This window comes from Atractosteus spatula, chromosome 9, assembly GCF_055471065.1.
Source record: "Atractosteus spatula isolate fAtrSpa1 chromosome 9, fAtrSpa1.hap1, whole genome shotgun sequence".
In the NCBI taxonomy this organism is placed as follows: Eukaryota; Metazoa; Chordata; class Actinopteri; order Semionotiformes; family Lepisosteidae; genus Atractosteus; species Atractosteus spatula.
The window spans coordinates 414,816-429,382 of record NC_142714.1 but is presented as its reverse complement, the minus strand read 5'-3'; the positions used below and the strand labels follow the sequence as shown (position 1 = coordinate 429,382).

Below are 14,567 nucleotides of genomic sequence, written 5' to 3'. Positions count from 1 at the left end.
ACCCAACAAGTATCTGGGAGGTGGGAAAAATTTGGGCATGTGTTGAAAACCACATGAACATGAAAAAGCAGTACTAAGTCCATACAGTCTGGGATCGGACTCAAGTCCCTGGACTGATAATGCTTACTACTGCGTCGTTGTTAATTGTTTTAAAATTCTTTATTGAAAAGGGTAAATCAATTGAAAATAAGATCAAATATGGTTCTTGGTCTTTACACAATTTTATCTCGTCCAAAGGATGTAGTCAATACAGTGCTAGTTATCAGGTTGAAAGTTTCTATGTTTTAATGCCCCAATAGCTCATATTCATATAATAATAATAATAAAACTTGAAAAATAGCCTACCTAAAAATTTAAATTGGTTCCTTATCTTTTTTTCCCGAGAGAAGTTTCTTAGTAATGTCTGGGATCCTTCCTATGGAAAGTGGCTTTCTGAAAATGGTGCGATCTCGACCGAGGATAGATATAAAGAACAAAAGCGAAACATCAGTCATACAGCAAGGTTGTTACAAATAGCTTTGACGAGTACTTTCTGGCGTTGTTGTTTCAAGTGCTGAGCTGCTACTGTGTGCAACAATATCGCTCGCTGCGAGCGAGCCAGCTGCCTCATTCCTGGCGTGTCCCTGCCGGGGCATTCCAGCTCCCTGAGGTCATGGGCTGCAAACGCCGCACGGCGCTTGTGTAGTACGCCGCCTGCATCAACGCGCTACGACAACACTTAACTAACCTCATAAACTCTTTCAATTACTAAACACAGAAAGAATACTAGTTACGCACATTTTCAAGCTCATTCGCATTTCAACAAAGACGGACCTTCGTTAAAAAGGCAAAAGTAAAATAGTTCCGTGGATGAATACACAGACGGTTTGTTCACCATGGACAGGAAGTGAAGCGTGTTTTCGGAGTGACCTGTTGATTTCCAGCATGTTGATATCGACTGAGAAGGGATTTTTTTTGTAAATCCAATTGGTGTAGTGAATGTAGTAAGTAAATCGAGTGACAGGAAAAGATGAATGCATCACATAATGAAGCCAGTTTGATTGGGGTAGATGGTATGAGCAGGTAATTTGTTTAAAACCTATTTCAACCTGTGTTTTAGTGCGACTCGGAAAGTCAGTCACTTGAGAGATTAGAAAAGATTTAGCTTTGCAGTATAGCCATTTTGTTTATGTTTTATCATTGCCAGTAGTCTTTTAATATACATTGTTATTTCCCACTTTTCCCTGATGTAATATTTTCACTTAATGCGCGTTTTGTTAATATCACGGGCGGAGCTATGATCTTGTTATTGTAATATTGCCAGTTAAATGTATTTATGAATTGGGAAGAAACTATTAGTATAATACTCGCTTTATTTGTTTTCGTGTTCAACGACCAGGTTTTGTTTACGGTTATATTAATATTAGCCACTGCTTGCAATCCGAAATATTTAAACCTGGACAGTTTTGGGATTTTATTTCACTTTAAAAATGTATATAATTTATCTTGGTCAGAAATTGGTTACTACGCATTGTTTTGTTTGGTGTGCTGTTTTCCAGTGTGTGTGCTACACAAATATCACAAATCTAATCTAAAAAAAGAAAAGACTGACATATTCTTTGTCTGCTATGTCGGATATGCTTATTGTAATGGACTGTACATGATTTGGAATCGGAGGTCTGCACGGATCGAGTAGCTCTATCCGGTGATGCCTGAGTTGGACCAGTTAGGTCGGTTCCCCTTTTCCCTGCGAGTTTCGAGTTTCGGCGTGATCGAATTCCTATCGAAATACTGACTGCAGATCCCAAGATGTATTGTTGGTTGATGGTATTGTCAGATTTACTAGTCATGTAAATACTAGGTCATGTATTTGTTTTCAATTTTTCCATACAGATATAAATATACAGGGTATATATTTTTGATGAGGTGGAATCCAAAGTAGGAATATAACAAGAAAAAAAAACATTTATAAATGATTCAAAGAAGAACAAGATCCAGTTAAATTAAGTTAGTGTAATGAACTCCATGCACGGGCTGGAAAGGTTATTAGGAAGGCCAGGAAACAGGGCTATTGTAAAGGAGCATAAAACTAATGAGGCTTTTTCAATATTACAAAAGCAGATGAACGGTAAAGGATGAAGTAAAAGTTCTTAAAGAAACATTTAATTGATCAAACATAAATTGCTGATTAATTAAATGTTGCTCAGGTATTTCTCAAGGAAGAGACAGCTTGCTGCACGTTGAGGAAAGACACAGTTCCATATTAAATAATGTTAAAGTATAAAAAAAACAGAAGTATTACAGGTACTAGAAACACAATATCAGGCCTGATGGTATTCTTCCAATTGTACTTAAGGACATTGTACTTAATATCAGTTGCATTCAATTAACATAACTCTTTCACTGGTCTTTCAAACTGGATAATACCCACTGATTGACAATATTGCTAATGCGGCATCCTTTCGTAAAAATGGTGACAAAATCAATTCAAATACTTATAGACCAGCATGTCTAGTTTGGAGAAGCAAAAATTAAAACAAAAGGAACACCTGTATTGCAATAACGTACTGTTGGCTAATAATTCATATGAATTTTGAACAGTCTGGTCTTGCTTAACTTTAGTTATTTCTTTGAATGGGCAACAGCAGTAATGATGCTTGTGATGTGGTGTGTTTAGATTTTCACAATGCAAACATAGTTTCTTATAAAAGATACATTATTAAATGGCAAGTGTTAGGCATTCAATATCATGCATGTACTAGGGTAAAGAATTGATTTATAAACAGGAAACCGGATACAGAAAAGTGTGAACACTCCAGTTGGGATGGTGTAATTGGCGGACTGCCACGGGAATCTCTGTACACTACTACTCTTTCCAATTTATATCAATGATATAAAAGTTCTGGTTTCACTGGCAAATGGCTAATTTAAATATTCTGCTAAACTAGGAATAATAACCACTTTAGAAGATGCAAAAGATTAAAAAGCTCCAAAGAATTCAAAGATATTTAGACCACATGCATGATTAGATAAACACTCAGCATATGACGTTTAATGGAGTCAATTGAAGTAGTTGAGTAGGATGTTGCATGCATGTAATTAGCATTGTTTTTATCGTTGTTATGGCTAAATAATAACAGTATATGAAAATGTCGTGGCATGCACATTAAAGTGAAAAATGATATGGCTTACAATTGATCTGAGTTAGACTTTTCATTGTGAAAGTAAGATAATTTTCTGTGGTGTTTGTAAGTGTAGTTTTTCTAGAAAAAAAATATTTTTTTTAGCCTTGAGTTGAAAGAAGACCAGGCTCTTTAATTGAATATGAGCTTTTTTTTATTCTTGTAAAGCACTGTGGAGTTCTTTATTGTTCATATTTTTCTTTGTATCTTTTATTTCATTTGTTCTAACTGCGTGCTTTTTCCAGTTGCTTTCCTTTAGAATGTTCTGGGCATGTATTATCAGATAAATCCAAAATAAGAAAGCGTCGCTCCTTGGCTTCGTTGTAGTCTTGCCTTGTGTTATGGTAGTTCAGTATTTTACTGGATGTGGTGGCAACATTAATGAACCATATGCTTTGTGAATAATGTTATTTTTCTTTTTTCTGCAGACACATATGTTTGTGGTGCGTAAAGGCCTGATTCTCCTGTCACCTGTTACTGGACAGTTTTTTAAAGACAGAGGCAGAGATATTTTTGGTTAATAAAGGGCCATTTTTGTGGAGGAGAGAGCACAATGCCCTTACCATTTGGATTAAAGCTCAAGAGGACCCGAAGGTACACGGTATCTAGCAAGAGTTGCCTCGTAACTCGTATTCAGCTCTTGAACAGTGAATTTGTGGAATTTACCCTTTCTGTGGAGAGCACAGGGCAGGAGTGTTTGGAGGCAGTAGCACAACGCCTAGAGCTGCGAGAGGTATGATAATTTTTTATCATATTTAATTTTTTTTGTAGTTTGGAATGTTTTCTTTCTTCATGGAAGATGTGCCTGTTCTTTCCTGATATATCATTAAGAGTTTTAACTTTATAAACAATTCACTATCATATCCCATAAAATGAACATGGAAGGAGTGAATTAAGAAAATGGTATAGCAAAAAATGTTTTTTTCCCTTTTGGTAAAAAAAAAATGGCAAGTTAAAACCACTGTATGTGATTGACCACTGACTGTTATTGCCGCAGTAAACATTTCATATTACATACTGTTATGCTATATATTTTTTTATGTTGGCAGTGTAATAAAAGAAACCACTAATAAGATGAAGAGGTGGGATAGTATATGGTACAGAAAACCTGCATTTACATTGTTAGTGTGCAGAAAAGGAAGTGTTGTCACATGAGTAATTAAATGCTACTAATTTCAGTTACTAGAATGTCAAATCCATTTAGTCATACAGTGACATCATGTGGCTACAATAAGTTTGGAAAAGAAACTTCAAGATGAGGAATAACACTGGCCTTTTAGGTCTTTAATGTGTGTGATTGTATTGCTTGTTTAAGTGAGATAACTTTGATTTAGTCATAATTGCTTTTGTGAGGGGGGGGGGTTTATATTCACATGTAATTACAAAAAGGTAAGCATATTTGGTGCTAAAGGCATTGTAACTGTTTAAAAAGTTTTCTTAAGTATTCCCTTGTGTTGTAGTACACATTCACTGAAGGATTATTTAGATGGTAATGGTAAGGTTCCCATCTAATTCATATAGTTTTCCTCATTATAAGTGAATTGTATAGAAGGTATCATTACCTTTTATTATCAAATAGTTTTTGAAAGTGCTGGTGTTATTGTAATCATATCTGATTCAATTTACCTTAGTTGGTTGATGAATTATGCCATTAGTCACCTAAGCAGATGTGAAAGGACCTGGATAGCAATTTGCAGTATGTCTGGAGTCAGTATGTCATTGATACTGTATCTATGTATTGACACATGACTTTTAGTTTTTTTCCTGGAACGAGGGCGATTTGAAGCTTTGTTGTCAGTATAAACCTGTAAACCAAGTGAAACAGAATAAAATGCTTTAAAATAAAAAAAAGTATTCTTTTAAATGTGTTGATTTGTGTGTATGTTTCCCATCTACTAAGCATCATTTTTATGTCTGAGTAGTGGCTGTTCTGTTATTGTTATATATCTTTATATACCACAGACTTGAATAGATTTTCAATAGACTTTTATACAAAAAAATATAAACAAATGGATCACAAAATACAGTACATTTGCAGTCTGTTACAAGTATTGGTTTTTCACTTTTATTGTTCATTGTGTATTTTTACAACAAATTGCCATTTTACATTGAAACTGTTACAATTATTATAACTAGTGTACTAATATCACTCTGTACAAAAAATACATAATTCTTAGATTTAATCATATTCAGATTGTCATTTAAAGTCTCTTTAGTGTAATTTCAGTCCGGAAATGACTACTAAAGCCTCAGATTTCAGTACAATTTCTTTAAATTCCTATTCTCCACCTAAAATAGTGTATTTTTCTCTGCTACAGCTGATTTCCCTCATTTAAAAAAATAGACTACATTGGACAGAAGGTCTTGATTAATTTATATAGAATCACTGCTTTTCCACTCTTGGCATCAAAATAATATCTTTGCATTTTGTCTTAACAGGTGACCTATTTTAGTCTTTGGTATCTCAACAAGCAGAGTCAGCAAAGATGGGTAGATTTGGAAAAACCTCTGAAGAAACAACTTGACAAATATGGCTTAGAGCCTACAGTTTACTTTGGGGTTGTGTTTTATGTGCCAAGTGTGTCTCAGCTGCAACAAGAAATAACAAGGTGAGCTTCTTAATAAAACATGCTGTTGAGTGTTGTCACTCTTTATCAGACATATTAAGGAAATAATATTTAACTGAGGTGTTTGCTTTACAAGTTTATATTTTTACTGGAATATATAACTTTTCTGTTCCTTTGCAGATACCAATATTATCTTCAGCTAAAGAAGGATGTTTTGGAGGGGCGGATCCCTTGCTCAGTAGAACAAGCTGTTCAGTTAGCTGGTTTAGCTGTTCAAGGTATGGTTTCATAAGAAATTGAACTTGAATTGAAGTATTGTTTGAACTTCTTTTAAGAAGGATCATCTCTTCAGCTGATTCCTGGCCCATTGCAATGTCACCAAGCTCTCATTTCTCCCTGTCCTGTAAACTTTTCACAGTAGATTTCATAGTCTCTAGCCATTGTTATTCATTTTGAATGTTTTGAATATTTTAACACCAAAATGGGATTTCTAGTAAGCCTCCTTGATAAGATAATGGGTAGTCCAGTTCAAGCTTGATAGACATTGCATTGCATTCAAAACATTGTGAATGTCATTTACTTTATTGGCAGGATCCTTTTAAGGTGAGAAAATGAGTGGTTTCTACAGCCCTAAAAACTTCACAACAGAGTCTAACAGATTTTAAATCGTCAGGCATTGTCTTGACGGCTAAGGTCTCGCGGTAGATGTTGCAATGCGTCCATTCATTTCTGGAGCAACTTCTCTAATTCGTGCAACCACACCGCTGTGTCGGCTTGTCATCGCTCTAGCACCATCTGTACAAACTCCGACACGTTTTATCCAGTCGATGCCATTCTCTTCGATAAATTCATTCAGAAGCTGAAGTATGTGCTCTCCTGTAGTTCCTGTTGGTAGCGGTTTACAGAACAGAAAGTCCTCATGGGACGTTCCCTCAAACTATCTAACGTAAACAAGCAAATTGGCCAAATCAACTACAGACTCATCTAATTGCAGTGAAAAGCATCTGCTCATCTTAACGTGCTCTACCAGCGTACGTTTGATATCATCCGCCATTTCAATAATTTTGAGTGACTGTGTCCTTCAGAGGGGGGCAGCAGGTCGAGCTGTTTAGCAGCCTTTTCTCCACACATAATACGTGTCAGCTCTTTTGCCAACGGTAAATAAGGTTCTTCAAAAATAGTGTGGGGCTTACCTGCTTTAGCAATCCGCAAGCTTGCATTTTTCGCTGTTTCCGTTTCAGGAGTCTGTCTCAGAAGTTAAAAAAAGTTTTTTTTTTTCGCATGGGAGCGAAACACAGAGATACTCGGTGCATTTTTCTCAAATTAACCTAGAACAGTTCTTAAATATTTTTCTGTTATCTATCACGCTTTCCTGTGCTCATAAGATTGCCAGCGTTCCTAGCACGCATTTCTATGCATTCCTGTGTTTACAACATTGGCACTGTTCCAAATCACGCACATTCTCCTACCTCTCTATTTGTTGGAGATAAGTTTTTTTAAATACAATTGGTCACTTACGTTCATAGCACGCATCCCTATAGAATGGAATAGAATTACATTGTAGCTCTGTGTCCACTTAAGTATTAGTGCGCACTGTATCGTAGTACATAGGCTGCGTATTCGACACGTCTTAAAATAGTAAATATGAAAACCCGTCCTGATTTTTCAGCGCACACTTCAAAGTTCCAGGGTCATTTGGCGTACCAGCTGGCGGCGCTCCACAGTTTGAGAACCACTGCTTTAGGGGTATAGGCAATTTTGTCCCCTAGGGGGTGATGTAGATATGGATTGCACAACATAGATGTACCAGCAAGGACCATCCTTATTGAAAATACAGTGGTGCTAGAACGTTTGTAAACCCTTTAGAATTTTCTCATTTCTGCATAAATTTGACCTAAAATGTGATCAGGTCTTCATCTAAGTCATAAAATAGATAAAGAGAACCCAATAAAACAAATAACACAAAAGGCTATACTTTTTCATTCATTTATTGATCAAAATGATCCAAAATTAAATGTCTTTGTTGGAAAGTATGTAAACCTCTTCTTTGAGTTTTTTCCCATTTGTTTGAGGTTTTCAGATGCATAAATATCATATATGAGGGAGTTTACTGTACAGTGTTGAGATTTGGAAGAAAACACTTCATACAATGTTTAAAAAAATGATCCAGAAAGGTAAAAAAGGAGCAGAATGAATTATAAGTGCAAGTACCATAAAAAGAATAAAGAACAAAATATCAGTAGAAGGTTGAGTGCTGGATATAAGTGGGAAACTTTTGAGATGAGTAAAAGAATGTTTAGTAAAATTTTATATTTTGTATTAAATTAATATTTCACTTGCCTTGGAAAACATGCCTCAGGCTCTGCAAAGACAAAGATCAATATTAAATATTAGCATAAAAAAAGAAGTGTTAAAGGCACTGGAAGCATTGAAGGTAAATTTACAGGGCTTGATAGTTTTCTACCAATTGTATGGAAAAAAACAAAGAAATGTTGAGGCATATAAACAAATTACCAGAACCTGGATGTATTCTATTTATTGTACTTAAGTAAAAAAAAGATGCAATTCTTTTACTTTTTTTACAAAGCTTTTATAGTAGTAGATATATAAATATACTTACTGGAAAATGACTAATGTGGCATCCATCCACAATTAAAGGTGACAAAAGTGAGAAGTAAGTGATCAATAGCTCTTGCGTCTATTGCATGTCAGGTTATTGCAGTGGTAATTAGAGCTAAGCTAGACGATCATCTGCTTGGCACAAGGATTCTAAGAGAAAATCACTATGGGTTTAGATAAAGTTGCTTAATTAACTTAAGAGCTCCTCTAATACCCCATTTAGAATGCTTGCAGTTTTGGACAAAAATAATTTTGTTGCTTTAGAGAAGAGCAAACAGATATATTCCTTTGCTGGAAGAAATTTTGATTTCTTTTTAGCCTGTAAAATTCTTTTAATCTTAAATAATAAAGAATATTACATGACCTGGTTCAAGTATTCAGAATTTTCAAAGGCCCCAGGTTTTTTCAAATTAACAGTGAAATACAAACAGGCGAGGGGCATGATGGCTTCCTCTTGTTTGTAAAATTTTTATGTTCTTAATGAAGAATATGACAATTAAGAATCTTGATTTAGATCAAAATTGGAAGATCCCTTAGCTGCCCAGGAACAGACGCTGATAGCCTTGCTTTAAGCACGTCTTAGAGGTACCCTGGTATTCTTATGCCATCTGAAACTGGCTTTTTACATAAAAGCAAAATATTGAAATTTTCTCTTTACAGATATTGTAAATTGAAGAATTAAATAACTTTTTTTTTTCAGCTGATTTTGGTGATTTTGATCATTATGAATCCCAGGAATTTCTACAGAAGTTTGTGTTGTTTCCAATTGTAAGTCCTTTCTTTTTTTATTTGATCATTTCATTAATGTGCACTGGTTTAGTACAACTTACAACTATTGCATACAACATCCCTTTTTGTATGTAATTGTTAGATTAGGTTATCGGTTATTTTACTTTTTTTTTGTTTTGTCTTTTTGTGTCCAAGGGATGGATTCAAGATGAAAGAATGCTTGAAGAGGCCACACAGAAAGTGGCCTTGCTACACCAAAAGTACAGGTAATGCAAAGAACAAAAGAAATAAATCTGAGCCATAAAGCCTATATTTAATTGAGTTAGTTATTAAAGACATTGAAATGATCTCAGATTAAGATTCTGTAGCAAGGACTTGCTTTAACAATTTTTTTTATTTTTTATTTTGGACTGTTAATGATTTTCATTTATTAGAGGGCTTCAGCCACCAGAGGCAGAAATGTTATACATGCAGGAAGTTGAGAAGATGGATGGGTATGGCCAGGAAAGTTACCATGCAAAGGTAAAAAAATTACCTTAAAGGTAAATAAACCTTATTCATGCAGATTTGGAAGAAATTGTGAACTACAGTGAGAAATTTCATTTTAATAGTAGTGCAGACAGTTCTGCTACTTACGTAATAGCTACATTCCTGAGGAGCCCCCCATTATGGAAAACCTGTGCAGTAATTACCATTGATTCAGTAGGAATAAAAGGGTAAGGGAGAAGATGTCTACAAAAACAGCTGTCATGATTGAAATTTTCTATACAATTTTTTTTATATTGCTGTTAGCTCTTATGCATTATTTTATCAAAATGATAATTTTATTTTATTTATTGTTTTATTGTCAATTTAATTGAATAAATTGAAAACAAGTGTTTTAGGTAGATACCGTCTGCATCAGACAGTGGGGGAAAAAGAAAGCATTGAAGATGGATGAGGGTTTTATATTTTAAACAACTTTTAAAATGAAAACCTTTTAGATTAAATTTTTTTTAACTAAAGAAATAATACTGTAATTTTTACATTAACTTTACATGCTTTGTGAAGGCAGACTACCATTTATTTGTAGTATTTTGTGACTCGATTGTTTAATAACAAACTAGCTCTTGTGTAGTAAGAATTAGTGGTAGTGGAAATGTTTAAATTTATTGTAGAAAACTGACTGTATTGTTCCAAACATTAAACTGTAGATATGTATGTAGATATTTTTACTTTATTAAATTATTTTTAGTGATGTCAAAAGAGTCAACAGTAAAAAAAAAAAAAAAAATATTTATTTTTTTTATTTTCACACCCTGAACTTTACATAAAACTACATAGATATCTCTTCTGAAACAGTAATTCTTCAGAAGTATCCAAAACAAAATCAGGCAGTCGTTGAACTGTGTTGAAACTTGAGAAGAATTGTTTGAATGTTTAAATTTGAATGTTTAAGAAGCGTGATCTTGTGCTTTTTATCCATGTCTTTGCTCTGGATACAGGATAGCCAAGGGAATGATTTAGTTCTTGGGGCATGTCTGGATGGGATCTTTGTGAAGCACAAGAATGGTCGGCCTCCTGTTATATTTAGGTAAGAAATAAACATGTATTAACTTTTCAAGGATCCAGTCATAAGAGATGTGATCAGGTTCTAATGTTGTGAGTCTCATACAAAATATAGGCTCTAAAATATAGGGTTCTGATTTTTTGTTTGGCACTTGGTAATTTTTAGCTATTCACATTAGGTTGAGATTTGTTCTCATTACAAAGGCTGTATGTTTTCTTTCATATACTATAATACAAGTATGGTTAACAAAAGTATTGGTACTTAATTTTATTTCACTGGGCTTTCTAGGTGGAATGATATTACCAGCATGACTCACAACAAATCGTTCTTTGCACTAGAGCTGGCAAACAAGGAAGAAACCATTCAATTCCAGACAGTAAGTTCTGCATTTTGCAGTGTTCTGCAAATGTCAATAAGTAACATTTAAGATATTAATTTCCTTAAATGTGTAATTTAATATATTTAATCATTGGTATCTGTCCTGTTGGACTGTTGGTGAATCATAGTACAATATGTATGTGTTCCTTTGTTTGCCTTATGGAAGACATACTGCATTGTTGAAATCATTTCCTCAATAGTTAGCCCTGGCATTTGATGTACAGGTACTTTTTAACTATGTGCAAATATTTTTTACTTCTGTTTGGTTAACTGTAAAATAATTTTATAAAATAATTTAGCTTGAGAAATGGTATCAGCTTCAGAATGGAAATTGCATTAAATTAAATGTTTAAGAGTACACTAAGAGCTCTAGAGTGAATTTAATGAGCATTTTAGAGCAAACTCTCAAAATATCTTATTTCTTCACTTTATGTAATGTTCTTGTGTCAATTTGTAGTTCAGTTGTTGCCTAATTTGTGTATTTGACTTTGCTATAAAAATGTAAATATGATAAAGTCAGAAATTGTACAAGAAAATAGTTATCAGTGCAGTTCTTCATACTGCAATTCAAATGAAATTATGTGACCTATGGACCTCTAGTTCTATGGTTGGAAATAACCAGGAATTATTTTCTGCAGTTTGCCAAATTGTAACATCTGGTACCAGCTGTGATTGATGGACAGTATTGTATGAACTTATAAACAAATGGGATCCCATTCTGCTACTTTGAATTTATTTTTTTTCTTTTTTAGGATGACATGGAAACTTCCAAATACGTTTGCAGGATGTGCCTTGCGCGCCATAAATTTTACAAAATTAACAAAACCAGTCTGTAAGTGTTTGCAGTTTTCCTGGTATGACAGTGATTTTGCTGAGTCATTAGTCCCCTTATTTCTGTCCCCTTCCTGTCTCCAGAGAGCCATCTGAGTCAGCACCTTCTGAGGGCTCCCAGAAGTCTTTACTCACTATTTCCTTTCCTCGCTTACCAATGCTTTCTCGTCCTTCTCTGCTTAACAAAGGGTGAGCAACCAACTTTCATAAGCACAAACCCTTCCTCTCCATGATATTGTCCATGCTATTTTATAGAGAACATCTTATTTTCTTGACAGTGCCGTAGAATTATGTGATTGAATAGGAATGCAAGCTCCACTATTATACATCTTAGTCTTTGCATAGTGAAAATACTATCCCCTAATTCTCCAGTTGTATTTTCTGTGCTTTATGCAGCATTGTCAGGTTTTATCTTTAACAGTCGTCTGAGGCTACAGAAAATTATATATTTTTAGGACTTACAAGAGTGACTGATTGATATTTTCTGCTTTACAGACAAACTCAGAATGCTCCAGTTAATCCAGTAAGAAGGAGATCTTCAACAAGGATGTCTCTGGTATGTTAATATACTGGCAGAAAAAAACTATATGACAAAGAGGTTAATAAATTCATTATATCTTCCAATTAATTTTTGTGATTCATGCGTTGTATTTACTGCAGACATACATTACTTACATGAAAACATGACAAAGGAAAATATTCAAGCATGTCTTGAAATCCTAAATTGCATGTTTATTTTGTTCATTGGAACAAGTATTATATATATGCAGTGTTAAGACACGTCAAGCAACCATACATTTACAACAAAAAGTTATTCTGTTCATAAACATGGGTGACACAATTTATAGAGTATTTGGGTATGGTGCATACTTTGGGGTGAAATGTTCCAAAACAGATGTTACACACTGCTTTAGAAGAAATTCCATTGTTAAAATTAATGCAACATTAAAGTTCTAATCATAATGTTAATGGTAGGACATGTACAGGATGAACACTGGTAAGGATGCCTCTAGTTTCTTGCAGCTGTAGCACCAGGACACTGCCAAACAAACCACTGAATCCATCCATCCACATTCATGAGTGACTTTGTGATTTGAAATAACCCCTCTTGCAGTGTTGTGAGGTCTGAGATGTAGAAATTGTTTTGTGAATGCTTTATGTAATAGAGGTTTAAATATTTTATTACATATTCTGTATCTCTGCAAAACAGCACTTTGGCATTATGTTCATTTTCTGGAAAGTATGCGTTCTTAGCCTGATCTCAGAAGCTGAGCAAGACTAGGGCTGGTCAGCAGTAGGATGGGAGATGCAGGTTGCTGCTGCAAGTCGTGTTGAACCACAATTTCCAAACCACTTTGGGGATTGGATACGACATGCTGTGGGAGATGCCATACATTGTAAGACATATTAAACTATGATCCTGAGAACATAATCATTAAAGGTCACTGTTCATTTTCTGTGAATTTGAACATCCCAAATAGAATTTGCTCTACTTAACCTTCCACCTTAATTTAATTGGAGAAGATGTTCCTCACTTCTGTCCCTGATCTTCTGTGCAGAGGGGCTGTTAGGGTTCAGCAGGATGAGTGCAGAACTTCAGTGGTGGAAGAAGTGAGTCCCCACTTATATGTAAAGTGTTTTGGGAACCTTTGATATGCCGCGAATTTGTACCCTTTTTTGAAAAACTTGTTTTTACTATAGTGGGATAATTTTTTCATTGATGAGCATCCTATTGTAGGAGGAAGAATACACTTTAGTGTAGCCTAGATCCAAGCATCCTACATCGTCTACAACGTTCTTATTAAGGATTTTGCTATAATAAAGTCCGCAAATGTATACATATTTAATGAAATACAAACCTGTTTTCTGCTGTAACAAGCAGAATTTGTACCTAGACCCCAACACCTCTTCCATGGTTAGTAACCGCTCATTGACAGCATTACACCACGAGCAACATCAGTCAGTGCAGCTCCTCCTGTTTAACAGTGTCAGTTTTCTAGTGTGTGTTCATTTAAACTTTTTAATAAAATCTTAATTTTAATTCTTAATAACCAAAGCTGTATGCTCTTAATTTATTCTATAATGAATTTATCAATGTAAAAAGTTAGAGTATATTAAAATAAGGTTTCATTAAAGAAAGCTTTTGCAAGTTTTCTTAGAGTGTTTATGTTACTTTAAAAATCTTAACTACTGTACAATATAAACATCATTTGACATATGAAAAGTTCTGTTAGATTAACCAGACTTTAAAGGTCAAAGTATCATAAGTATCACTGTTGTCATTGCAATGCTTTTGTACTACACAAAATTAAATTATTGGTAAAGTATGTTTTCTTGTTAATACATACTGGTATTGGTACAGGTATGGTAAAGTGTGATTTTTCTAGGATTTGGGAACCAATCTGAGGGATTTACATAATCTTAGGAGAATGAATTTGTTCCATTAGGACTGTGAAAAAGTAAATACACCTTTTTTTTAGTAAATCAAGGGATAACTGTAGTTTAGATTTTGAGCGTTTGTTGAATTAATTGCAATGTCAAATGTAAAATTGTCAGTCAAAATATTTATTTATAATAGTTTTTATGCCTTTTTAGGTGCTTGTTTAAGGTTTGTCTTTGAACTTTATCAGATTAAAATGTTTTAGTTCATAACTATTTGATATATCAGATCAAACTAACAACCAAGTATATACATGTATTCAGTGGTGGAAATGGAAAGCTACTACAATGTAA

At 34.3% G+C, this 14,567-nt stretch overlaps 1 protein-coding gene across 2 annotated transcripts in view; it reads left to right on the top strand.

The window, feature by feature from the left end:
* The first annotated feature begins 881 nt into the window (after positions 1-881).
* Positions 882-14,567, top strand: part of ptpn21 (protein tyrosine phosphatase non-receptor type 21) — a 29,530-nt gene continuing 15,844 nt past the window's right edge. The window contains exons 1-12 of one of the 2 annotated variants that reach the window (XM_088925480.1): positions 882-1,062; positions 3,590-3,894; positions 5,601-5,770; positions 5,909-6,006; positions 9,048-9,115; positions 9,272-9,342; positions 9,511-9,598; positions 10,561-10,649; positions 10,914-11,001; positions 11,756-11,835; positions 11,919-12,023; positions 12,330-12,390. In XM_088925480.1, the coding sequence (XP_088781606.1) occupies positions 3,715-3,894; positions 5,601-5,770; positions 5,909-6,006; positions 9,048-9,115; positions 9,272-9,342; positions 9,511-9,598; positions 10,561-10,649; positions 10,914-11,001; positions 11,756-11,835; positions 11,919-12,023; positions 12,330-12,390 (1,098 nt within the window). In that variant the 5' untranslated portion in view covers positions 882-1,062; positions 3,590-3,714. The remainder of the gene's footprint in view (positions 1,063-3,589; positions 3,895-5,600; positions 5,771-5,908; positions 6,007-9,047; positions 9,116-9,271; positions 9,343-9,510; positions 9,599-10,560; positions 10,650-10,913; positions 11,002-11,755; positions 11,836-11,918; positions 12,024-12,329; positions 12,391-14,567) is intronic. The other variant, XM_088925481.1, reaches the window with a different exon arrangement.